The sequence below is a fragment of the Sorex fumeus genome, unplaced genomic scaffold, assembly GCF_029834395.1.
Source record: "Sorex fumeus unplaced genomic scaffold, SorFum_2.1 ptg000094l, whole genome shotgun sequence".
Classification (NCBI taxonomy): domain Eukaryota; kingdom Metazoa; phylum Chordata; class Mammalia; order Eulipotyphla; family Soricidae; genus Sorex; species Sorex fumeus.
Window position 1 is genome coordinate 1,788,293 of NW_026606151.1, and position 26,569 is coordinate 1,814,861.

General features: G+C 46.7%; 2 protein-coding genes across 3 annotated transcripts in view; one reads left to right on the forward strand and one right to left on the reverse strand.

Annotated features, from left to right (window-relative positions):
* BLTP3A (bridge-like lipid transfer protein family member 3A) overlaps window positions 1–16,975 on the forward strand; it is a 60,619-nt gene extending 43,644 nt beyond the window's left edge. The window contains exons 15-21 of one of the 2 annotated variants that reach the window (XM_056132286.1): window positions 2,239–2,435; window positions 5,060–5,202; window positions 5,284–5,434; window positions 10,110–10,372; window positions 11,246–11,405; window positions 11,518–11,624; window positions 12,461–16,975. In XM_056132286.1, coding sequence (XP_055988261.1) covers window positions 2,239–2,435; window positions 5,060–5,202; window positions 5,284–5,434; window positions 10,110–10,372; window positions 11,246–11,405; window positions 11,518–11,624; window positions 12,461–12,586 — 1,147 coding nt within the window. In that variant the 3' untranslated portion in view covers window positions 12,587–16,975. The remainder of the gene's footprint in view (window positions 1–2,238; window positions 2,436–5,059; window positions 5,203–5,283; window positions 5,435–10,109; window positions 10,373–11,245; window positions 11,406–11,517; window positions 11,625–12,460) is intronic. The other variant, XM_056132287.1, reaches the window with a different exon arrangement.
* Window positions 16,976–17,430: 455 nt separating this feature from the next.
* TAF11 (TATA-box binding protein associated factor 11) lies at window positions 17,431–26,373 on the reverse strand. Its single transcript, XM_056132288.1, has 5 exons — window positions 26,173–26,373; window positions 23,684–23,832; window positions 19,349–19,436; window positions 18,776–18,872; window positions 17,431–18,091 (listed from the first exon to the last, which is right to left on the reverse strand). The coding sequence occupies exons 1-5, from the start codon at window positions 26,353–26,355 to the stop codon at window positions 17,961–17,963; spliced, it is 648 nt and encodes a 215-aa protein (XP_055988263.1). The 5' UTR covers window positions 26,356–26,373; the 3' UTR covers window positions 17,431–17,960.
* Between the last annotated feature and the right edge of the window lie 196 nt (window positions 26,374–26,569).

A 26,569-nucleotide genomic window follows, 5' to 3' on the forward strand; every position in this document is an offset into this window, starting at 1 on the left:
GGATCACTCCTGGCAGGTTCTGGGGACCATATGGGGTGCCAGGAACTTTGTGACTTGGGGACTGTGTTCAGAAAACCAGTGCTTAGGAATTTCTTCTAAGAGGATTGTCTCCTGGGGTCTCTAGGCAGTGCTTGTGGGTGTCCTAGGACCTGGCAGACAGAGTGCCTGGGCAGGAAATTGAGTGATAAAGGGTGGACTTATGCAGCACTGGAGAGCATCGACTACATGCATTTTCTTTCCTCCTCTTTTCTTTCATATATGAGGACACAGCAGCATCCAAGAGGGCCATAGGGTGCTGGAGTGTGAATAGGCACGCATGCAAAATATGTACTCCGAATCCCAGGCGGGAAAAGCTTTTTTTTTTCTTTAAACTTTGTGAGGGCCACACCTGGTGATACTCAGGGCTTACTCTTCGCTCGGTACTCAGGGGTCACGCATGGCGCTGCTGGGGATCAGGGATCGGACTAGGGTCAGTTGCGAACAAGACCAGTGCTTTAACCTCTAAGCTGTTTCTTTGAACCTCCCTCTCTTTTTCAGTGTCATTTTTTGGCTACACCCAGTGGTGCTGGGGGCTACCACTGGCTTGATACTTGCGGTCTCTCTTGGTGTTATGCATGAGGGTTGGTTCTGAAGACCAAATGCAGAGCACGTGCAGCAGCCCACTGAGCCTTCTCCTCGGCCCGGGAAGGTTTGCCTGTGTATCAGGCGCTATTAATACTTAAAATACCAATAAGGGGAGTACAGTCACCCTTTCCGGCTAGTACTCATATCACTCCCCGTTTTACAGATGAGGAAACTGAGGCTCACAGAGGTAAGAAATTTTCTCTGGATCAGTCATACGAGCAGCGGGGTCAGGCCAAGAGCCTGTTCTGCCCTTCCTGAGTGGCCCCAAGTGGGGGTGGTGGGGCTTGGACAGTGAAGGAGAGAAGAACCGAGTGACGTGTGTCCCTTAGAGTCTGCACATAAACAGTGGCGGGCCAGCAGTGCAGGGTGGTGGCCTGGCAGGCGCCCTCCAGCCGGTAACCCGTAGCCCAGTCAGCTCTGAACGCTTGTGTCCTGCCCACATGGGCGTCTGGCATGGTGTCCCCGTTCTGTGTGACTGTTTCTTTGTTATTGTTGTCGTCCATGAATCTATCCCTCAGGGTTCTGTTGTCCCTGTTCAGATCACTTTTGGCACAACTATAATATTTTGGTTGTTTTTGGACGAGCCCCCAGAGTGCTCAGGACTTACTACTGTCCTTGCTCAGGGATCACTCCCAGCTGGTGCTAGGGGGAGACCCTGTGTGGTGCTAGGGACGGTGCCTGGGTAGACGCTTGCAAGGGACATGCCCTCTCCGCTGTCTTGTCTTTGACCATGATGAGAATCTGGCCATTTCAGGTGTCCTTCAGCAGCACGGAACGGGTGTGGGAGTGCACCCTGGTAGTCACTGTTGACGCGAAGAGCTGCCTGTGCAGCTTGTTTGGTGTGGGGGCTACCCCTGCGGTGCGTAGCGACCACCCCTGGCACACTGCAGTGCTTAGGGAAGGATGTGGCACCAGGGATTGAATCCGCACCTCCTACATGCAAAGCACACTCACTAGCCCTTTGAGCCACGGTCTTGTCCTCTGCTTATGCGGTTTGAAGTGTTAGAAGGTGGGATTCAGAAAGATCAGCCGTTGAAGACAGGATGCTCCCATATAACTAATAGAAACATTAATGTTTATTTTTATAATATAGATTAAATGGTAAAGGATGGGATTCTGGGCCAGAGCTATAGTATAGCGGGTAGGGTTCTTGCCTTGCATATTTCCAGCCTGGGTTTGATTCCCATCCCCAAAGACTGGAGCGATAGCACAGTGGGTAGGGTGTTTGCCTTGCACACAGCTGACTTGGTCGACCCGAGTTCGATTCTTCCACCCCTCTCGGAGAGCCCAGCAAGCTACCGAGAGTATCTCGCCCGCACGGCAAAGCCTGGTAAGCTACCCATGACGTATTCGATATGCCAAACTCAGTAACAACAAGTCTCACAATGGAGACGTTACTGGGCCTGCTCGAGCAAATCGATGAACAATGGGAGGACAGTGACAGTGGGTCTCCCAAGCACTGCAAGGGATGATTCCCGAGTGCTGAGCCAGGAGTACCTCTGAGCATTGCAGGGTGTGCACCACTCCCCGCCCCCAAAACAAACAAACACAAAAGGGATGGATTTTGTGAAGAGGCATAACGACTTGTTGCTAAGGTATTTGCTGTTTGGACAGGGAGCCCGTGGCCAAGATGGAAGGGGGGGTGGCCCCCCCGGCGAGTGTCGGTGCTGCGCGGTTCCGATTCCTTTCCATGAAGAGGACAGTATCTCAGCAGTCCTTCGATGGCGGCTCCTTGGACAGCAGTGGCCCTGAAGACCGGATTTCCGTGGACAGTGATGGCAGTGACAGCTTTGTGATGCTCTTGGAGTCTGGTAGGTGGAAACAGCTGGGCAAGTTGGACAAGCCCAGGAAGGATTCGTTCTGCTTCCTCTGCTTAGACCGGCAGGAGGTAGAAGGAACTGAGATCTGATAAAAGCGATGTTCTCACAAAACAAGAAAGTTTGAGTGGATTTATGACTCTGATTTTCTCCCCGCGTTTTCTAGGTTATTGATTAATGTGTGACCTTTACCTCAGAGACAGACCAAAGAAGAGAATGCTCACGTTCCACCACATAGTCTGTGTAGTAGGATTAGGTTTAATGTTTGTTTGTTTTGGGGTCACACTTGGGGATGGTCAGGGCTTACTCTTGGCTCTGCGCTTAGGAATTCTTCCTGGTGGTGGTGCATGGGGACCATATGGGATGCCGGGGATCAAACCTAGGTCTGCCACATGCAAGACAAGTGCCCTTCCCACTGTATTATTGCTCAGGCCCCAGGATTAGTTTTTTTTGTGGGTGGGGGGTTGGGCCACACTGTTTTCTTTTGGGAGGATTTTTTGGGGGGGCCTGGCAATGTTCAGGGCTTACTCCTGACTCTGCACTTAGGAATTACTAATGGTGATGCATGGAGTGCCGGGGATCAAACCTAGGTCAGGTCTGTGTGCAAGGCAAATGCCCTCCCCGCTAGACTATCTCTCTGGCCCCAGCCACACGTTCTTGGCTCTGTGTTCAGGAGTTACCCCTGACAATACTTAGGGAACCATATGAGGTGCCAAGGATTTGAACCTGGTGAGCCTTATGCAACGCATGTGGCTTACCCCTGGACTATCTCTCCACTCCTCACAGACCCCATCCCCCCGTCTTTTCCCCCCATTGGTGTTGGAATCAAACCCAGGTCTCCACATGCACTTCATCATTGAGGCATGTTCCTGGCCCCAGAGGATTAGCTCTGTGACAGGTGTCAGTGGTGTCCCTGTGCTTGTTGTCTGGTGGTTCTTTCCCCCTATATATTTCATCATTGGATTTCATCTTTTTGCAACACCAGGGATGGACACCCAGGTATGGAAGGCAAGTGGTCCACCCTGCAGTTGTGTCCCTCAGCCACGGTTGGAAACAATTAACAAATAAAACAAATACCTGCCCTGCCTTTATTTTTGGTTTCTGGGCCACACAGGTGGTGCTCAGGGTTACTCCTGGCTATGTACTCAGGCGTCCCTCCTGACCGTGCTCGGGGACGATCTGTGATTCTGATTAAATCCAGGTCAGATGCATGCAAGGCCTGTGCATTATTCCATGCTGCCTCTCTGGCCCTAAAAGTTTTGGTTTATAGAAGTTTAGATTACACTCAGGTGCCACTTTGGGTTTGGGGCTACACTCAGGTACCACTCCTGTTGGTGTTCAGGGGACCATGAGGTGACAGGGTTTGACCCTGGGTCTCCTGCACGGAAAGCATATGTTCCAGCCCATTGGGCCATCTTCCAGCCTTTAATAACTAAATTTTATTTTTCAGCATAACATAACACTTTCCATCCTAACCCCCTTTTACTATAATTTTGTAGTTTTAAGTAGATTCAGATCATTGTGAGGCCATCCATACTCTTCATTTCCAGAGCTCATCATGTAAAAGTTAAACTCTATACTTACTGAGCAACAATTCCTGGGGCTGGTGAGAGTGTACAAGAGGCTCTTCCTTGCCTTGCTGCTTGGACTAGTGGCACTGCAGATCACTCCTTGAGCACCACCAGGGGTCACTCCTGAGGACAGAACCAGCAGTGGGGGTGGGCCAACAACCCCAGGAAAACATAACCCAGGTAACACGTAAACATACGATAGAATAGTCTTAAAAAGGAAGAAGCTCTGGCTCATGCTGCAGTATAAATTAAACTTGTGAAATGTAACATAAGTCAGTCATAAGAAGAAATAAATTTGGACATGCAGTACAGTGGGCATGCCTCAGACCTGGGTTTGATTGCTGGCACTCCGTTAGCAGGGAAGAGTTAGTAAAAAAGAGGGAGGTGGTAAATAGAGAGATATCCCAAAACAAAACAAAAAAAATACATGGTTTATATATGTTTTTATTTGTAGCCCAGACCTGGAGGTGCTCAGGGCTTATTCCTGACTCTACACTGAGGAATCCTGGCTGGGCTCAGGACCGTATGGGATGTGGGGTTACAACCCAGTTGGCCATGTGTAAGGCTAGCATCCTATCTGCTGTACTATCTTTCTGGCCTCAGGATTTATTTATTATTTATTTGCTTTTTTGGGTCACACCCAGTGATGCTCAGGGGTTATTCCTGGCTCTGCACTCAGGAATTACTCCTGGCAGTGCTTGGGGGACCAAATGGGATGCCGGGGATTGAACCCAGGTAGGCCATGTGCAAGGCAAATGCCCTACCCATTGTACTATAGCTCCGGCCACCTATTTTTTTATTTTTATGACTGACTTATGTCACACTCCATAATATGAAAGGGACAATTATTAATGTCAAATTTCTGTCTCAAAAATGTTTATTTATGTTCAAAATTTGATATGGATCTTATTTATGTATTAATTATGTATTTATTTTATTAGTATGTATTTATTATGTGGTGTGCATCAAACCAAGGCATTATTTTGAGAGACTATATTTGAGCAGATATTTTTTAACCTTCCTTTTTGTCTTGTCTTTCCCCTGCAGAGTCTGGTCCCGAGTCGCTTCCCCCAGCATCTCTTCCGAATGTCCTGGATGGCGCTGGCACTCAGGGGAGCCCGGTTGTGGAGAGTTCCGGCCTGGGGTCACCAGAGGCCAACAGCTCTCCCTGCCCCCTCGGTCCCTACCTGGTCAGCTGCTCCACTTCCTTCTGTGCAGAGGGTGGGCTCCAGGCTGGCCGTGTGGGCTCCGCTCATCGCCTTCTCTTACAGGTCTCCGTGCTGGTCCTGAGGGTGAATGAGGTGTCGATGGGGATGGAGGTGCGAGGTGAGGACCTGGCTGTGGCCCTGCAGACTCAGGACCTGGCCCTTCAGCAGCTGGGCACGGTGGGACTCTGGCATTTTCTGCACGAGGAGTGCCCAGGTGAGGACAGCTACCGCTCTGGGAGAGCTGGGGGCTTCTGTGGACTGCCGTCACTGGCACAACCCGCTCCTGGCCCTGTGCCCTTGCGCAGCTGTCCAAGGACTGGTCCCTGCCCTGCTTTCCACCCGCCCCTGGGTGGCCACTCCAGGAAGCTTCTTTCCGAGAGGTCTTTCCGGGTTATGGGCCATCTCTCTCTCCCTCCCAGGGCTGCGTCCACTTTTTGCCTTGCATGACTGATAATGGATACCAAAACTCTAACCTGGCGCTCAAGCAGCAGATAACCTCCCTGCTGCTAGGGGGTTTGCCTTTCATGGGCCAACCTGGGATTGATCCCCAGAGCCCCACTGCGAGTGATCGGAGCTTTGTCACTCAGATTCAATCTTTGCTGTGAGTTAGCATTTATACTTTTATAGATGACAGGAGCAATTTAGGCTTGTACTGCATGCATTTGGTTTGCATTTGCTTCCCCTGCCCTCTCCCCTTCCCGCCCCCAGGGACCACACCCAGATGTGCTTACTCCTGACTTTGTGCTCAGGGATCGCTCCTGGTGGTGCTCAGGGTACCACATGTGGTGCTGGGGATTGAAGGTGGGTCAGCTGTAGATCAGACGAGTGCCTTGCGCACTGTATTTCTCTCTGACCCCCATGGTTTATTTCAAAACTGTTTTTAGGACTGGAGAAATAGCACTTAAAGTTTTTGCCTTGCGTGCAGCTCACCCCTGTTTGATGCCATCTGTTCCCCTGAGCACCACCAGGAGTGACCTCTGAACACAGAGTCATACTTAGCTAAAATTTGTTAATCTGTGTACTTACACAGAGTGAATTTCGTAGTATTCAAGTTACATCTATAAAACCCACTTTTTTAAAAAGGAAAAAAACAGAGTCCTTTGGAGAGATGGTTGAGGGTGCTTGCTTGAGGATCATATGGCTGACCTAGGCAGTAGCTGGGTATGTTCCCTAGGCCTCCCCCAAAACAACAACCCCCATCCCCAAGGAATGTATAAAACATTGAGTAAGGGGGCTGGTGACATAGTGCAGTGCATAAGGTGCTTGCCTTCATGCAGCAGATCGAGTTTGAGCCCTGGCACCCATATGGTCCCCTGAGCCTGCCCAGAATGATCGCTGAGTGCAGAGCCATGGGTAAGCCTGGAGCACTGCTGGGTGTGGCCCCCAAGTGAACCTAAATGTATAAATAACCCTCAGAAAACCTAAAACAAAAAATAAGAAACAATGAATAAATTCTAAAAATATTTACAATCTATAAGGAACAGAAGCTTGACTTGCATATGTGAGACTCTAGGTTTGGTTCCCAGTGTCACAGAAAGACATATATAGGGCAGGGCTGGGGATATGGCTCGAGTGGTAGAATATCTTTAGCATGAGCAGGGCCCTGAAGCCCTGGTGGTGGCACTGTCATAGACATAAAATACTGAGTTGATTCATAAAAACTATGTAAGGTATGACAAAAAAGATAAGACTTTATGGGCCTACCAGCAAGCCTCATGAATAAAACAGTATATGAAACTTCTTGGTCCCTGAGAATTCCTTTCCTGAATCTTCCTTTGCCTCTTACCTGTCACAGAAAATACATTCTGTGTTTTGTGTGTATTACTCCTTTGTGGGCTTTACCATTTTTTCCATGTAAAGCCATTTTTTTTTTGGTTTTTCTGAACAAAATTAGTTTTTGTTACTTTAGGATTGGGGTGGAGCGATAGCACAGCGGGTAGGGCATTTACCTTGCATGTGGCCAACCCGGGTTTGATTCCTCCGTCCTTCTCGGAGAGCCCAGCAAGCTACCAAGATTATCCTGCCTGCATGGCAGAGCCTGGTGAGCTCCCCGTAGCGTATTCGATATGCCAAAAACAGTAACAAGTCTCACAATGGAGACGTTACTGGTGCCCGCTTGAGCAAATCGATGAACAACGGGAGGACAGTGCTACAGTGCTACTTTATGATTGGTTCTTTTGCTCTAAAGTTACATGATATTCTTCAGTTCTTCTAGGTTGTTGAATTGCTCGAGCTCGAGCGGGCCCAGTAACGTCTCCATTGGAGACTTTGTTGTTACTGTGTTTGGCATATCGAATACTCTCGGTAGCTTGCCGGGCTCTCCGAGAGGGGCGGAGGAATCGAACTCGGGTCGGCCATGTTGGCCGCTTGTAAGGCGAACGCCCTACCCGCTGTGCTATCGCTCCAGCTGTAATTTATTCATTTTCACGACTATATTATAGTCTATTGTAAAAATATACTACTTTTTTGTTTATACTTTTCCCCCTTTTTTGGGGGGGTGGTTTGGACCATGCCAAGTTGTGCTCAGGGTTTACTCTCAGTTCCGTGCTCAGGGTCACTCCTGGAAGTTCTTGAGATAACATTTGGGTTGCCAGGGATTGAATCTGGGTTAGCTCAGTGCAAGTGCCTTCTCCCCTGTACTATCTCTCCAGTCCTATTTTTTTTTTTTATTCTGTAAAAACAGTTTTTCTGAGCTACAATTTGAATAGCCTTGTAAGCATATAGTTCAGTCCATGTAGTAAGTTTTTGGAGTGTGTCGCTATTACTGTCACTCTCCAAATACACCCTTAGACCCACTAGGGACAGTTTTTTCTATATATCTTTCATTTTATTTTATTTTAATTTTTGTTGTTGTTGGGCTGGCACGCAGGCAACACTGCCTACCCGAGTTCGATTCCTCTTCCTCTCTTGGAGAGCCCGGCAAGCTACCAAGAGTATTTCGCCCACACGGCAAAGCCTGGCAAGCTACCCGTGATAACAGTAACAAGTCTCACAATGGAAACATTACTGGGCCCACTTGAGCAAATCGATGAACAACGGGAGGACAGTGACAGTGATAGTGACAGTTGTTGTTGTTGCTTTTTGGGTCACACCCGGTAATGCACAGGGGTTACTCCTGGCTCTGCACTCAGGAATTACTCCTGGCGGTGCTCAGGGGACCATATGGGATGCTGGGAAATGAACCTGGGTAGGCTGTGTGCAAGGCAAACGCCCTACCCGCAGTGCTATCACTCCAGCCCGTTTATTTGTTTTTTGGACCACACCCAGCAATGCTCAGGGGTTACTCCTGGCTCTGCATTCAGGAATTCCTCTGGGTGGTGCTCAGGGGACCATATGGGATGCTGGGGATTGAATCTAGATCGACCCCATGCAAGGCAATGCTGTATTATCATTCCAGCCCTGTTTTATATATTTTTAAACCCACTTGGGTTGGTCTGTTATGTGTACACACACACACACACACACACACACACACACACACACACACTCTTCTATCCACTGGGGACAGTCTATTCTGTATTCTGTATATCTGTCATGGTTTGTTCTAAATATGTTTGGACTTGTTACAGTTACTTTGTTTTGCTGTTTCAAGTGACATTGCTTGAATATCCTTGTACATGTTCATACATGCCTCCTGTACATGTATGAAAGCTTTTCAATGGATTTATTTATTTTTATAAAATTGTTAACAATAATTTATTACATTCAGTATTCCAACACCAATCTCACCACCATTACACCTTCTCACCACCATTATTTCAAGTTTCCTGACCACCACCCCAGCTTGCTCCAAAGGCAGATATACCTTTCCACCACCATTACTTTGAATTTTCCTCTCACCACACAAGTCTGCCCCAAAAGCAGGTCCTAAAAAATTAATTTTGTTGGCTCCTAGGTTAAAAACAGCAATCTTCATGTACTTTCCTCTGAGAAACCTTTTTTGTCTCAGTTTTAGCGGATTATTTTTAACAAGCAATACAAAATAAACTTTCGGTTCTGTTTTGGGGGCAAGGTTTGGGGTTTGGGATGGTAGTGGGATTGGTGTTTGAATATTAAATGTAATCAAATATTGTGAACAACTTTATAAAAATAAAATAAAAAATACTAACTTAAAAAATTTATCCAGGCAGTGCTTGGTGGACCATGAAATGTTAGGGATCAATCAAACTGGGATTGATCTAACCTGCATGCAAGGCGGGTGCCTTAACCCTTGCACTATCTGGCCCAGGATTCTGTATTTTAAGAGCTTCCCTATTCATTCAGTGCCTCAGTTGCAACGGGAAGCCAGCTTTATATTGTTCCTTTTGTTGTTGTTGTTGTTGTTATTGGGGGCCACACCTGGTAGTGCTCAGGGGTTACTCCTGGCTCTACACTCAGGTGGGCTCAGAGAACCATATGGGATGCTGGAGATGGAAGGTAGGTTGACTGCAAGGCAAGTGCCCTGCCTATTGTACTACTGCTCCAGCCCTTACTGGTCCTTAATCTCCCCTTTGCCAAGAGAGGCATTTGCCAGCTACCATAGCTAAGTGGCTAGGCCTGTGGACTCTGCAGTTAGACCGCCCATATTCCAGTTCTGTGCTCACTATTAACAAGTAGTATAACTTTAGTTCAGTTTGCTGGGAGGCTATTGCAGGCTCTGTTTGGGGGATCATTCCCAGTGTGTGTATGTGGTGCCAGGGACCGAACTTGGGTCTCTTGCATGCAAAGAACATGCTATAGCCCTGTCAGCCACCTTGCCAGCCCTTGTCCGGTTATTTTTTTATACTCATTTCCGTCACCTCTAAGATAGTGATGACAATGCTTTGGGGGTAAAGTTGTTAAACATATTAAATATATGTGTGTTCAGAGCTGTCTCTGGCTCTTAATTATTTCTGTCTTTCTTCTCAAAGATACAGCCTATGCAGAATCGTCAGTCTTGAAGTCCAGTCACCTTAGGCCAGCTGTGGGCCTTCGCTTTGAGGCGGGGCCTGGTGCAGCTGTCCATTCCCCACTGGCCACACAGAATGGCTTCCTGCATCTCTTGCTTCGTGGCTGTGATCTTGAGCTGCTGACTTCGGTGCTCAATGGCCTGGGGCCTTTCTTGGAGGATGAGGAGATCCCAGAGGTAGTTCCCATGAAGATTGAGCTCCTCGATTCCAGGATCACCTTGAAGGTGAGAGGACCTTTGGGCTTTTACCCTAGACCTGGGCAGGCAAGGAATCCTGGCTGGGACAGCCATTAACCTCTTCCCAGTCACTGTGCGAATGTGGTGAGAACCAGCGGGGGAATGCATGAGCCTTCTTTGGTGGTGTTGGCATTGTGATGGGGGTTGGGGGCTCACGTATGCTGCTGTCAGAAAGTCCAGGATTCAGGCAAATGTACCTTGAGTCTGACCTGTCCATGCCAGTCTGTTAAGTTATTTGATCCTTGGAGCGATAGCACAGCGGTAGGGCATTTGCCTTGCACGCGGCCGGCCCTACCGAGCTGGGTTCGATTCCTCCACCCCTCTCGGAAAGTCCGGCAAGCTACCGAGAGTATCTCACCTGCACGGCAAAGCCTGGAAAGCTACCTGTGATGTATTCGATATGCCAAACACAGTAGCAACAAGTCTCACAATGGAGACGTTACTGGGCCCACTCAAGCAAATCAATGGACAACAGGAGGACAGTGCAGTGCAGTATAGTGCAGTGGTTTAGTGGTTTCACCCTGTCTAGAATGGCGAGAGGCTGAGTTACCAGAACTTAGTACGATGTCTGGCCAGACAGTGACATAAAACATGCTTCTCGGGGCCAGAGTGATAGTACAGCAAGTGGGGCGCTTGCCTTAGCTGACCCAGCTTCTATTCACTGGCTCCCCAGGTGGTCCTCCGGCCAGGAGAGATTCTGAAATGCAGAGCCAGGAGTAAGCTCTGAGCACCGCCGGGCTTACTCAAAAAAACAAAAAAAACAACAAAAACAAAAAAATGCATTTAGCAGGATTGTGAACTCAGTTGCTCTGAGCTTCTGAGCTGTTGGGGGCATGATGTCATTTCCCCTTTCTCTCGCAGGATGACATCCCCCCGATCTATCCCACGTCTCCTGGTCCTGTGCCTATCACTGTGGCCATGGAGCATATTGTGCTGGAGCGGAAGGACGACGGCGTGTTCCACATAGGAGGTGAGGGGGCTGGCCACGAGCGGAAGGACGGCAGCATGTGCCATGTAGGAGGTGAGGGTGCTGGTCGCTCTTTTCTCCTGGAAGGGAAGAGGTGACAGGTGGGAGTTGCTTGTCCCCATGGGCAGCACTTGAATATTTTTAGAAACTTGACTTTTCTCTGCAGCTGCTGCTCAGGACAGACCATCCGCCGAAGCATCTAAAAGTGAGGAGCGGCAGGTCCCAGGGGAGCAGGTGTTTTTGGTACCGACAGGGGAGGCTTTTGGAGAGCAGGTAAGGATCGGCCTGAACAGGCTCTTCCTGATTCACCTCTGATGCTTAAAGTTCACACGCCAGGAGGCCTCGGTTGCTAAGGTTGTGTGTGCTGTGTGCAGTTGGTGGTTTGGGCCCCTTTACCAGAGCAGCAGCTTCTAGAAGTTGAGGGGCAACCGAGGCAAGTTGAGATGTCAGGTAAAAGTTACTGCTTCCCAGTCCCGAGTACTGCTGTCCCTGTGACTGTGTCAATCTCAAGAGGGGTCTCGAGCTTCTTGGCGGTCTGGTTGGAATCGCTTGTTTTTTCACCCCCTCACTGTAACCCTAGATCGGGTGGTCGGGATCACCTTGGTGCGGGCACGGTGTTATTGAGGACTAAGCTCAGGCCCTCACACTCGCCCTGGGTGTTTTCTAAGTCATGGAGCATTTTCTGGGCACTTCGTTGTTGGGGATCCCTGTCAGCCACCTCCATGCAGGCGGCAGCATGGGGATTTGAATTTTTTTTTTTTTCACTTTTTTGGGTCACACCTGGTGATGCTCAGGGGTTACTCCTGGCTCTGCACTAAGGAACTACTCCTGGTGGTACTTGGGGGACCATATGGGATACTGGGAATTGAACCCAGGTTGGCTGCATGCAAGACAAACGCCCTACCCACTGTACTATCGCTCCAGCCTCGGGATTTGAACTATTGACTGTGCATTTGCCAGACAAGCACCTTAAGTCACTAAACTGTCCTCCCGCCCCTGTCTGGCTTTTCTTGATCATTGACCAACTTGTGCATTTTTCTGCTTGAAAGTTTTCCTTTGTTCCCTTACTGGATGTTTTCATCAGCTGTGAATTTCTTACTGCCCCTCAGGAGAAAGAACTACCTACTCTGCAGAAGGAACTTTCAGAAACAAAAGCAGCCCTGGCCAGTGCCAACCAGGACCGGGAAAGACTTCTTCAGGAAATCAGGAAATACAACCCCCTCTTTGAGCTCTGACAGCGGCTCTGCTGTGTGTGCTAAGGAGAGGAAGAGATCACCAGCAATAGTACCACCGAGGGCAGGAGACCCTGTCCGGCGGGGAACGAGTCCGCCAGGATGCCAGAGGGACTGTGCGGGTGCCCGCCTCACTTCCTGTGGCGTCCTTTCCAGGAGCTGTTCTGACCTGGCTGGAAGACAGGGCCCTGCCGGACTGTGTTCCAGCACACCGGGCCCAGCTCTGTGTGTGGCTGCGGCGTCCTGCTTGCTTGCAGAAAGCCTTCCAGCCCTCTGTCCACTCGGTGCAACATTCTCAACACTGTAGAGCCATTTCTGCGCCTGGTTACATGGCAGAGCCATTTGCTTCCTCCTCATCCACGGCGAGACTCCATCTCCTCAGTCATCCCTCCTCGGAGCCACCAAAGATTCTTTGGCCCAGAGCTTCCTGTAGCAGACCCGAACCCGAGAAGCTTGAGCTTTGGCTGTGGCAGTGCAGTGGACAGGAAATAGTCGTGAGACAGGAGGCGGGAGCGGCACCAAGCACCAAGCCTGACTCTGCCTTCTGGGGCAGGGACCTAAGCTCCTGCCATCTTGATGGACCTTACAATCACATTCTTTGGGACTCAGCTTCTCTCTTCTCCTTTCATCCTTGTGCTGCTGTGATTCTAAGTAAGCAATAGCAGTAGGTTGGCACCATCAGTTCCCCTCAGTGACAGTTTGTGTGAAACTTAAATCAAGGAAAAAATACTTGGAGCTAGATTGAAGGCATACCGGGGTCAGGAGAGATCAGCAGGGGATCTTGATTTGGAGCCCCTCTGGCTGTGTGGAGTTCCAGAACAGCCACAGGAATGCCTCAGAGCTACCTTCCCTGCTGGGGCCCCGGGCGTTCTCCTTAGCACCTGGTGGATTGGGAGCTGAGAGGGCAAAGGGTCTCAACCGTAACATAAACATCTCTCTCATGGCCTCTCACCCACCTCCACCACTGTGGCTTTCAAAATCATGTCATTTTAAGTGAAAAAACCCCTTCAAGCCTACCCGGATTCTGCCCTACCCTAGGGAAGAGCTCGATCATCCTCTCTAATACCTAGTTCTTGCCCAGTGCTTCATCCAGGCTGCTCCGCAAAACACTTTGGGTTGCGCCGATTGGACAGAAAGAAGTTCATCAGCAAACTCCCTTTGAATTGGCATGAGAGTAAAATAATGATTAGTTGTGTCACTAAAGTCTTAATCACACATGACCTATTGGAGGATACATAAAATGGTTTCCTTTGTGGGAAATCATGCCTATGTTGTGTTTGTTTAAATTTTTTTTTTTTAGGATTAAAAAATAAGTGCATTTAAGAAGGAAAAAAGATTAACTTGTTCAGACTTACGAAGAACTTCTGTCAATTATTTTTTGAAACCTTGGTCACTGTCAGATTATGATCTGGTTATAGTCTTTCTGGAGAGAACATTAATGAAAAATTTTCTAACATTTGGTTTAACCTTAGTGAGATTTTTCAAAATAAGTAACACTGAAACTGAAATCTGGATATTACAGTGCCATCAAATGGCACTACTTCCAGCAGTGTAAGATAAACCAGAGATTTGAAACACACACACACACACACACACACACACTCACTCACACAGTACATAATGGTATAATCTGAATCACAAAAACTCAGGACAGTGACAGATTCTGTGTGGGAGTAGAAGAATGAGCGCTGCAGACTTGGAGGTAGTGTGCTCATTGAGAACTCGGGAAAGCCACCAGGCACTGCTGAGAGGGAGGGCTCAGAGGATTGCTGTGACATCAGCACTCAGCATACAACAGGGTCAAGCACTGAATTCAGTGATGGCTTCATCTCTGCACTGCCTGTGGTCTTCCATAGCATGGACATGGAGGGGCCCCGGAACTGCAGAACCTTTCAGTGGGCTGGAACTATTCCCACAAGACCGTTCCACATGGCTCCCAAAGAGAGCAGAAAAGGGAGGGGAGTAGTGATAAATCTCTTTAGTCAAGATCAAGGGCATGTGCAGAAGGTCCTGACATACTAGCTTAGGGGTCCACCTCAGAGCCTGGGGTAAATGGAAGCCCTTCTCAAAGCAACTCAGAAACGTTCGTTCCAGTCTTGCTGGCAGAATCTGTATGTGGGTGCAGAAACTTCAGAGGCATCCTTGAACAGCAGCTTTCTGAAAGGGATTACAGAAAAACAGAGCTGCTTGGTGATAAGAGGACAGTAACTATGTCCCTTGACAGAACCCCCTCAGTGCTGCTTTCAAAGGCGAAGGGAGTGTTCAAGAGATGAGTCACCCATCCTCTCAGTATGGCACTTGGTGGGAAGAGGAAGAGCCTGATTGGTTTGAAATGGCATTCTTCATCTCTTCCCCCAGACCCCCACATCCCTCCATGGTATCCTTCTACGAAAAGAACAGACCCACAGCAGGTGCGACTTGGTGTACCTGCATCTTAAGCTTGTGCTTGGCAGGAGGCATTAGACAAGGGTCCGCCAAGCACCAAGGCAAACCCCTTACTCCGAGTTCAGTTGGGTTTCACGGCACCCTGGCACTCATCTTTATGTGATCAGTGGAACCCAAGAATGTCTGTCTTCCTTGATGTGGTAGGTTTGGCCATTATATCTTAAAATCCTCCCTCAGGAAAAGTAGTAGGGGCCAATGTCCCATAGAATTTTTAGTAAAATCACCTTGTATAACTTCATTCACTGGGGGGAAGGAAGACTTTCATAATTGAGAAATGTGAACTAGTCAGTCAACCTTGTGATAAGTGTAAAGGGAAAAACAGTGTCAACTCCTTAGAACTGTTTATGATTTCTGCCTTGGGGCTGTAAGACTGAACAAGAAATACCAATACCTCAAGAAAACTGAGTGATAGCACTGCTATCCTTTAAAGACTTAAGCCACTGCGTATCACTTCAGCTGTGAAGCATTTACAACCATGTGTCATCTGATTACCTAGGTTTCCTGTTTACATGGCTGCAGTAGAGCTGTGTTCTACGGCAAGTGGACCAGTAAATCTCTCTTGGATGAATGCAGGATGGTTATTAATCTCAAAATTTGTTACCAGCTCACTGGAATATTAGAGTTTTGGGCTTAAGACAGAGGAATGGGCTCTAATCTCCTGATGGTGTTTGTGCTGTATATTTAGTCTGACACTTTGCCACCGGCATCATTCTTCATATACTTCATGGTTCTAAATAGTTCGTGTTTATGAACACACAGGGATAAACACCACCCATCACATGCCTCATGGCCTAAAGCTTCCATTTAACCCATTTATATTGGTTTCCCCTTAGGCTAGTTCACGGGTCTGGGAAAGAAGGTAGTCTGAAAATGTGTCATTTTGATATGGGTAGTACTATCCATTCCGGACCTTTACACACAAACACACAAAGATTTTTTTCTCAGGTATTTAATAGACGTCTCAATTTCTAAAATCATTTATAGTAAGAACATAAAAAATATGGAAACAACGGAATGAGCAGTTTCAGTAGCTAGCAGATGCTACCAAATTGCAAATTGGTATTTGAGAATTACAAAGGCTGTGTCACAGCTTTGTGATATATCATTGTTATTTTGAAGTATTTCAAAACACTCTGGTATGTGTTCCCTTCAGAAACTGGGGCCTTCCTCTAACTCTTTGGCCTATCTTTTGCTATTATGGGAGTTCTAGGGTAGGTATGGAGAGAAGCTATAGTTGAATAGGCTATTTCTCCTAGCTGCTCACAGCAGACATATGTGGAAACATTCTTGGAAACCTTAAACTGTGAGAGCTCGCTAACTGTCCAAAATTGGATGTGATCTTTGTCCCTTATTACCCGTTTCAGCTTTATCCTGTCACTTAAATTGCAGTAGGTTGCTGTCACTTTAATTCCTACTAATGTTGAGACACCACTTTCATTTTTTTCCTTCCCAGCTAATTAGTTTTTGGTCACTAATTTGTAGTCCGAGCACTTCTTTATGGGATGCCTACACTGACTTTTCTTTGCTGTTTTCAACCCAAGAGTTTCAACAGAAGATTAATAAACTCAGATTTGCCCAACTTTGTGAGCCCAGCTGTTCCCCCCACTCAGGGTGCTAAGCAGAATTGGGATCTTTTCTAAGACATGCTCCTAAGACATGCTCAGGAAAGCTTCAAAAAAAGAACAATTTCTCCCTATGACACTGAACGATAGAGGGAAGAATTCTTGGGGATTGCCAATTGTATTCAGTAGCCTTATTACTGCTAATCACTGTCAATAAAAGGTTACACCTTTCCCGTCTACTTGAGGAAAACGATGAGAATGTATCTGATTAACTGGAATACTGGTCAGTATTGGGAAAATTTAATGTTGCAATATCTAATCAAACTTTGTGTGTACTGGTTCTGTGAACCAACTGAGAAAAGCAAATTAAACTTATTGAACAATACTGGTTGTGGTATATCTGTTAGCAGGAATTATATATGGGCTTCCACACTATATTTAAGTGCTAAATGAGATAAAACTGAGTGGTTCTCATATAAAATGGGAAGGACTAGAATTTTCACAGAAAAGCCAAGGCCAGTTAGTTTTGTTCTGTTACTGGTTTATTTCCTTCCCAGCTGATTAGTTTTTGGTCACTAAGTTTTAGTCCGAGCACTTCTTTATGGAATGCCTACATTGAATTTTCTTTCCCATTTCAAACCCAAGAGTTTCAACAGAAGATGGTAAACTCAGAATTGAATAATCCCCACCTGCCTTTCTGAGGAGGGCACACCCGGCTGTGCTCAGGGATCACTCCTGGTGTGCTGTGGAATGTGGATTGGCTGCATGCAAAGCAAGTGCCCTGCCTTCTGTGCCATCTCTCTTGCCCCAGTTTCTCCCCATTTTAACCAGCTAGACAGAAAATGAATACTCAAAAGGTAAGTTGGAAAAAAATTTAATGATCACTTACCAAAATCCACGAAGTAGTTTAAAAACTCCCTGGAACAAACTATTCCACCATTCCTGCTATCACCATATTCTTCATGGTAGAGTACCACAAGTCAAAAGTTTCTAGTGGTTTATTCTACCTCAAACCAGACCTAAGAAACCTAAGTCACATAACTTCTAGTTTCAATATGAAACTGCCAATGCTTTCTTGGAAATGTTTTTTCTCCAAAAGCAGCTTCCTTGTCCAGAAGATGGTTAAGGCCTGGCACTGTTCTTCCACCAAGTCAAGAAACAGTTCAAGATCTCAACATGCCCCGCAGGGTTCCAACATGTGAGACAGGCTGCGAGCCTTCTAGGTGTGGTGGTAAGTATCCGAGTTTTGAGGAAGACACTAAAACCTTGACGGAATTCCTTGGAGGACTGTGGAAATCAAGCACCAGTGCAGAAAGTCTAATAGCTCGAAGTCTGGGGCCCTCCTTCCTTCGGGCCTTCCTAGGCTTTGGCTAGAAGAAGATGATTTTCTTGTGTTTCGAGTTGGGGATCTGCCCTTTTGACTTGAGCCTCCGAACAGCCTCCCGCATGTGCTTGGGCTGCAGGGGTGGCATTTCTCCCCACTTCTCACACACGTCCAGTGCTAAATGGGGGAGGAGGGGCAAGGAGAAAGTGTATTTGGTCACAGAAGAGTTTGTGATTTACATTATCCTTTTGACACCTGCGATTCTCTAGGTATGTGCTCTTAGGTAATAAACTAAGGCAAAAATAGGCTATAAAATTATCCTAGCTGTCCTGTGATGTGGTAGACACACTGTAGCTGTAGTGTCATACCCACAACAGGCTTTACTAGAGAAAAACACTTTTTTCTTTTTTTTTTTTTGCTTTTTGGGTCACACCCGGCAATGCACGGGGTTACTCCTGCTCTGCACTCAGGAATTACTCCTGGCGGTGCTCGGGGGACCATATGGGATGCTGGGAATCGAACCCGGGTTGGTTGCGTGCAAGGCAAACGCCCTACCTGCTGTGCTATCGCTCCAGCCCCTAGAGAAAAACATTTTTACTTAAGAACAGGAACTGGATCGTTGGCCTTGGGATCAGCTCCACCACACCACAATGGCAGGTCTCAGTGGCAGCTTAATTGTAATTTTATTGTGTGGAATTACTGATCCTGCTCCTCAAATACAAGGGTCCCTGTATCCACTAGGCCAACCACTAATACAAATGGAAACTGACACCCACAGGTGCCTCAGTAAGTCCAGGGCAGCTATTTCTGAAGATGAGACCTCTGGAGGGTCAGGCCAGTATCTGGACCATTAATACTCACCTTCTTCGACTACCTCCCCGACAAAAACCTTGGAGATACCAGACATTGCAATCACGACATTCTGAGACACGGAAGTTCCAGTGATGGACTGGATCAACTGAGAGCAAGGAGAAAGATGAAGATAGTCAAGGCCAGGTTTGGGAACACGGCATTCATAAAGGATTGCACTGAGAGAGTTTACTAAGGCGAGGTGCTGAAATCGAGACCGTTATAACACAGATTCGGGTGTATCAGGAACTACATAAACTGAGACTCTGACCCAGAATACAAACCCGAAACTGGGCCAAATCATTCAGATGGCTATTATTTTTATTTCCCTGTCTAAATAATGCACCGAAATCAGCCAGGAATCTAGTTCAGTGGTAGAGCACGTGCTTTGCTTACGTGAAACTTTGGGTTTGATCCCTGATGCCTTCACTCCCTGCACCCCCTTGACTCCCCATTCCCACCACACACACATAAAACCAAGCCTATTTGCATAATATCTGACTTCAAAATACCAAAGCATGTTGCTCTTCTAATTACAGTTCAGTTCTCATATGTGGATGACAACAAAGCACAGTGCATCCTTACCCTTTTAATGGCTGCCTTAGGGAAAGCTGACCGGCGATACATTTCATAGCGGTTCAGCTGTTCCTCAGAGAAAGAAGAAACCAGGATCCTAGACAAAGATGCAGATAATTAGGTTGGCTGATGCTTAAGCTATGTTATTTTGTCAATACAAGTGAGTCTCAGGCAATTAGAAAATTATCTTTTAGGGAATCAATAGTCTGGAACTTACGAAGAACCAAAGAGAAAGTGAAACATTATTTTCTTCATCAAGAACAAAAGCTTAAAATTGGATCACTGTACAACACTGTTTATCATATTAGCCTCTCTTCATGACTCATACTACTATTACATTGATGGTAAAAATTTAATATATAAATTTATCTTCAAACAAGATTTAAACATGTTAGGGGACAGTATTTGTGAAATAGATGAAGTTAATACTAATAATATATAATCCTGTAAAAAGATAGTCATACCAGTTTTAGCAAATAAATGATATGAACAGAAAACCAATAAAGATACAGGAAAAACGGACTGGAGATAGTACAGTGGTTCAACCTGATACCATGTGGTGCCCTAAGTATCACCAGGTGTAGCTCTTGGAGGCCCCAGAATCTTGCCACCAGAGTGGCCCAAGTAATCCTGAGGATCATCACATTGATGCCAGTTTGCTTAGCCTGGCATCGTCAGGAATGGCCCACGAGCTCCCTAGAGTACCACTTAGGAGCCCCTATCTTCCCAACCCCAAATCAATCAAACAAACAAACAAAAAAAACAGAAAAAAATAGGTCAGTATTAACTAAAGAAAATGATTAAAACAAATACTTTTTATAAAAGATTTCATTTTTCATAAATCAATTATTAAAAAATAAGTGTTAGTTTAGTGAGATTGGAGAGCACTGAAATATGAACACCAAACAGTGTTTTGGAGAACTAGGAAATGTATATGAAAAACCTTTGTAAAGGTTTGTAGTGTCTTAATTAGCAATTACACTGCTAGGAGTTTACCACAGGAAGTAAATAGTACGTATGTAAACACTCAAGCATATTTATGCTATCAGAAGAGAACCCCCTTCCCAAATCAGAACAGCTATTGGGATCAGTTAAATTATAAATAATTCACATTTCAGCCATAATGATTTACATGAGGGAGCCCTGGGTTCAATCCTTGGTGCCATTTGATGTGTCCCTTTCCACTCCCCCAACACCTCTGATATGACCAACCAAACAAATGATAATTTCTGGTATATCTGCTGACCTGAAAATATTCAGCTGTACATATCAAAATTGGCAGGGGGAGACCCACAAAGCTCAAAGTGTTGGAGTGAATGCTTTGCCTGTGGGGCTCCTAGCTTCCATCCCTGACATAGCATGGCCCATGCTCTTTAAACACAAAGCCTGGAGTAGCCCCTGAGCACTGCCAGGTGTGGGTTCCCACCTCAGAACCCAAAACATAAGAATCTGAAAAGTTCTGTACTTAAGATCCAGGTAGAAGGATTATGGGCAGTTATTGGGTTTCTTTTTCTGGACTTTAAGAGTTATAAACATTGGGCTTTTATATACTTTTACAATTACAAAACATAATGTCTGAATCCATAAGGTACATAGAGGAAAACATGAGCAGAGCTCTCCATGACATTGAAGCTAATCATCTTCAAGGTTGTAACATCACTGACCAAGGAAGTGGAAGCAAAGATAAACAAGTGGGACTACATTAAACTAAGAAGCTCCTGCATCTCAGAAGAAACATGACCAGGATACAAAGACAGCCCATGGAATGGGAAAATTTATTTACCCAACACCCATTTGATAAGGGATTAACATCAAAGATATATAAGCCACCGATAGAGCTTTACAAGGGGGAAAAAAATATCCAACCCCATCAAAAAATGGGAGATGAACAGAAACTTCTTCAAAAGAGAAATACACATGAAAAATGCTCTACATCAGTAATTATCAGGAAAATAAATGCAAATCAAAACAATGAGATAACATTTCACACCACAGAGACTTGCACACATGAAAAAGTAAGAACAGCCAGTGTTGGCAAGGATGCGGGGAGAAAGGGACTCTCATTCATTCTGGTGGTAATACTGATAGGTCCAGCCTTTTTGGAAAATAATGACATTCCACAAAAAACTAGAAACTGAGCTTCCATAATGACCCAGAAATACCACTCCTGGGAATAAATATACGTTGGGGGTCCAAAGACACAATACAGAAAAGTCATCTGCACTCCTATGTTCATTGCAGCACTACGACAATAGTCAGAATCTGGAAACAACCCCAATGCCTGAGAACAGATGACTAGATAAAGAAACTATGGTATATCTACACAATGGAATACTATGCAGCCACCAGGAAAAATGAAGTCATGAGATTTGCTTACATATGGATGGACATGGAGTGTATCATGATGAATGAAATAAATGAGCCAAAGGGAGAGGGGCAGACATAGAATGATTTGCACTCATTTGTGGGCTATAAAAAAAAAAAACAAACAACACAGTATGAGACTAATACCCAAAGACAGTAGAAACAAGGGTCAGGTGGACTGGTCCACAGTTGGAATATACCCCAGGTATATTCACAAGTGAGGTAGAGTGTTAGGGCAAAGAAGGGACCAAAATGACAATGATAATTGGAAATGATCACTCTGCACAAGAGCGAAAGAAGCAAAGTGCCTGCCATAGAGGTAGCGGGAGAGAAACCAAGGACATTGATGGAGGGAAATGTACACTGGTAAAGAGATGGGTGTTGGAACTTTGTATGGGTGAAACCCAATCATGAACAACTTTGAAACTGTGTATCTCATGGTGATTCAATAAGAAAGGGAGATAACCAAAATAAAATATAATAAAATATAATGAGGGGGCTGGAATCATACAGTGGCATTTGATCCCTGGCATTCCATATGGTCCCCTGAGCTCCACTAGGAGTGATTCCTTGAGTGTAGAGCCAAGAGTAATCTCTGAGCATTGCCAGGCATGACTGAAAAAGAAAAAAACATAATAAAACTTCTAAATTTTCCTTTTGGGCTCCTGAGCAGTGCTTAAGGGACTTCAGGGATTTCTGGTGATACACTGCCTCCAGGGCTGACAGCTTGATGCAAGGGTCCAAGGATGGCAGTGCTGTTTGGGTTCTGAGGTGCCAGACCACCCCAGACTGTGCTGGGGGACTGGGTTACCCATGCCACACCCAGTTGTATTGGGGGCCTCCATCGTTACACTCGGTGATGCTGGAGTCAAGTGGTTAGATGCTCCAGCATCTAACCCAGTCAAGTGCCCCAAGTCCTGTGTTACAACTCCAGTCCCACGATTTGCATCTTATTTCTTTATTATTGGATTTTGGCCCATACCTGCTGATACTCAGGGCTTAGTCCTGGCTCTGAGCTTAGAGACCTTTCCTAGTGGGGCTTGGTAATTGAACCTGGGTCAACTGCAAGCAAGACACACACCCGCTGTACTATCTCTCCTGTTCCACTATTTGCATGTTTTCTAAATTTAAAAATTTGTTAAAGATGTGGAACATTTCAGAATTTGAGTGTCATCCTTGTGCAGGGGACTGAGAATCTTCACTATCCTTGCGATCACGCACTGCTGAAGTTAGCACAGCAGCGGGTAGGGCATTCGCCTTACAAGCGGCCAACATGGCCGACCTGAGTTCGATTCCTCCGCCCCTCTCGGAGAGCCCGGCAAGCCACCGAGAGTATTCGATATGCCAGACACAGTAACAACAAAGTCTCCAATGGAGACGTTACTGGGCCCGCTCGAGCAAATCGACGATCAACGGGAGGGCCTTTACCTTTACCTTTACCTATGTGCATTTTAAAGAAAATTATGATCTTAATGCAGAGTTATTCATGGAAAACATTCTCCCCAACAGTGTGAAAATTACAATGAAAAACATCTACCAAATATAGTGAGAAAATTTACAAACAGTATTTAACACCTCTGGAAATACTTGTTTCATTTTTATGCAGAGACATAAATATACAAAAAAAAACCTTGGAAGACCATGTGTTTGAATATTAACAGCACTTATCTTGGGTGATAAACTGTTTCTTATTATCTATATTTTCTTTTTTGTTTTTGGGTCACACCTGGCAATACTCAGGGGTTTCTCTTGGCTCTACATTCAGAATTACTCCTGGTTGTGTTCAGGAACCATAGGGGATGCTGGAAATTGAATCCAATCAGCTGTGTACAAGGCAAGTACCTTACCCACTGTACTATTTCTCCGGTCCCTATTTATATTTTCTATAATGGACATAATGTATTGCTTTGAGTTTAAAAACGCTTTTAAAAAAAATTTAAAGGTCATGAAAAACATATAACTGTGCCAAAATTGACTTACTGCATCTTTTGAATCTCATCTTCATCCACTTTCTGCTTCTTCTCTTTCTTCTCTTTGGTATCTATTTTCAGTTTTTTGGCTGCAGGAGTAAGTAATGATGAGTCTTCCCTTTCAGCTGCTGTTAAATCTGAGATGTCCTGACTCTTGGGCTGAGAAAATGAAAGAAACCCTTTTATGTAACTGGTGTGCTTTCCAGACTGAGCAAGGTAAGAAGCCAACCTCATTACAGCGTAAGATATTTATTCAATTTTCTGATTCTAGACAGTGACTGTACCATCAACATACACTATCTTTCCTAATGCAGTTTCTGACCAGCTGTGGAAAGAAAACCAGCTAAATCAGGATGAATGGGGGCTGGAGTGATAGCACAGCGAGCAGGTGGCCAGCCTGGGTTTGATTCTTGGCATTCCAAATGGCCTCTGTAGCCCCACCAGGAGTAATCCCTGAGCACAGAGCCAGGACAAACCCTGAGTACTGCCAGGTGTGGCCAATAAATAAAAAAATAAATAAAATAAAAAATCAGGATGAATGACTCTGACCACAGCTCGAGTATCCCTTGTAAACAAAGGACAACAAAATGCCAATGACCAGGAAACCACTCTTCTTGAATCCATTCTCTTGATCTCATTCTTTTGGAGGGGTCGAGTCCTTTCATCCAGTTCTTCTGCCTCTAAACCTATATATTTAAGACTACATATTTTCTTGGGGTCTAATGTATGATCAAGTTTTATTTTTATTATTTTAATTTTGGAGGGATCACCCCCAGTAGTGCTCAGGGCTAATTCCTGGCTCTGCACTCAGGGATCATTCCTGGTGGGGCTCAGGGGAAACATGGAGAGTGCATGATAGAACCAGGCAGGCTGCATACAAGGCAAGTACCCTACCCACTGTATTATCTCTCCAGCCTTGTATGAACAATTTATAAAAGCGTTTTTTGTCCTGAGATTATTCATGGAGCAAGCTCTGCTAGCTGTGCTAGGAATCAAACCCAGGTGCTTCAGCCAGGGAATCACTCCCCTGGCTCCTTGAGATTCGTTTAAAGACATTTTTCTCTTCTAAAGGTTCTTTCTATTTCTGACAAACTGGGATCTCTCTATCACTTTCTAAGCAACATTATGCTGTAAAAGGCTCTTTCCATTTACATGATCCTTTCCAGGAGGTGGGTCAAAGCCAGCTGTGCTGGGGGCTAACTCCTGGCTCTGCTCTGGTAGAGGACCATATCTAGTGCCTGGGATCAAACCAGGTTGGCTGCGGGTTCTGCTGCATGCCAGGCGTGTGCCCTACCTGCTGTACTGTCGCTCTGCCCCCAAGTCTATTTCCATTTAACCCCAGACTATTAAGTAGATGACAGTAATAAGATCCCAACATTCTCTCTTTAGAAATGGAACCCAGAGAACTCAGAGATTCTGACTGATCCTCAAATAGGCAACTCTGCTGAGTTCTAGGTTTTTTTTTTTTTTTTTTGGGTCACATCCCGGTATTCAGGGGTTATTCCTGGCTTTGCACACAGGAATTACTCCTGGTGGCACTTGGTGGACCATATGGGATACTGGGGATCCGACCCAGATCCACCACATGCAGGGCAAGTGCCCTACCCACTGAACTATTGTCCCGGCCCTTCTGCTGAGTTCTTTTCTTTGGTCACACCCAGCGATGCATAGGGTTTACTCCTGGCTCTGCACTCAGGACTTAATCCTGGCGGTGCTCAGGGGACCACATGGGATGCTGGGAATCGAACCGGGGCGGCTGCGTGCAAGGCAAACGCCCTCCCCGCTGTGCTATTGCTCCAGCCCCTCTGCTGAGTTCTTAAGGTGACTCAATGGGCTTGGCATGTTACGCTACAGAGAACCCCTGACATTTGCACCCAGGTCGCCGGTAAGAGTTACCCCAGAGGGTAAGGTGGTGACTAAAACTGGAACCCTTTAAAAAAAATCTCCCCGTTAGATCTGGTTAACAGATTTGATGGCCTGTGAGACCACGCTGTGTCTAAGACCAAGTTGTGTTTAGGAAGATTTCAGACGGTGAAAAGCATAGTAGGAATCCTGGCAGCTTTAACTCAGACCAAGTCCAAGTGTTAACTCCGGGTCCCAGTTTCCTCACGAGCAAAACCAAAAAGCTTTTTGCGGGATTCGTTTTGTCTGGGGGCGACACCCTGCGGTGCTCAGGGACCACTCCGGTTGGGCTGGGGAAGACCCTATACGTGGTGCCGGGGACTGACCCAATAGCTGTGGGAAGTCCCCTGAGAAGTAGTTCCTCTCCCTCCGGGCAGAGATAACCATTACTAGCCTATACTCGGGTTTCTGGAACCGCCCCCGAGGTTCCAGATTGCGGGGGGATGTCCCCAGTGCCCGGCCCTCCACGGCTCTCGATCTCGGTCACTGTCGCGCGACGAGGTGACAGCCAGCAAACCCAGCAGCCCGGCGGCCACGCGTGGGCCAGAGGATGCTCTTCGGCTGCTCTTCGGGCCCCGTCGGCGCATCCCTCCTCACCTCGCCCTCCTCGGCCCCGGCTTCCTTCGCGTCCCCGTCCCCGTCCGCGTCCGTCTCCTCCGGAACTCCGTCCGTGTCAGCAGCCCGGGGAGCTGCGGGAGCAGCAGCAGCAGCAGCCGCCGCCTCCCCGGACTCCCCAGTGTCTTCACCCTTTTCCGCGGGAGACTCGCACTTACTCTCCATGGCCGAGGGGGAAAGAGACCACCACAAGCGGCCGGGAGCCCGCGAGGCGCGCGCGCCGCAGGGCGGCCGAGAACGCGCGGCCCCGGTCGCGCGGCGATGACGTCACCTACGGCGCCCCGGCGGGGTCAGTCTGAGGCGCGCGCAGAGGACTTCAGCGCTCCCTGTGGCTCTGATTTGATAGCGGTCGGGAGAGGGAAAATTGAGGCTGTGGAGT

Coding starts and splice junctions, on each gene's coding strand:
- TAF11 (XM_056132288.1), bottom strand. CDS start 26,355: ATGGAGAGTAAGTGCGAGTCTCCCGCGGAAAAGGGTGAAGACACTGGG. Junction 23,833..26,172: donor CCGGGGCCGAGGAGGGCGAG/GTGAGGAGGGAT, acceptor TCATTTTCTCAG/CCCAAGAGTCAGGACATCTC. Junction 18,873..19,348: donor CTAAGGCAGCCATTAAAAGG/GTAAGGATGCAC, acceptor CCTTGCTCTCAG/TTGATCCAGTCCATCACTGG.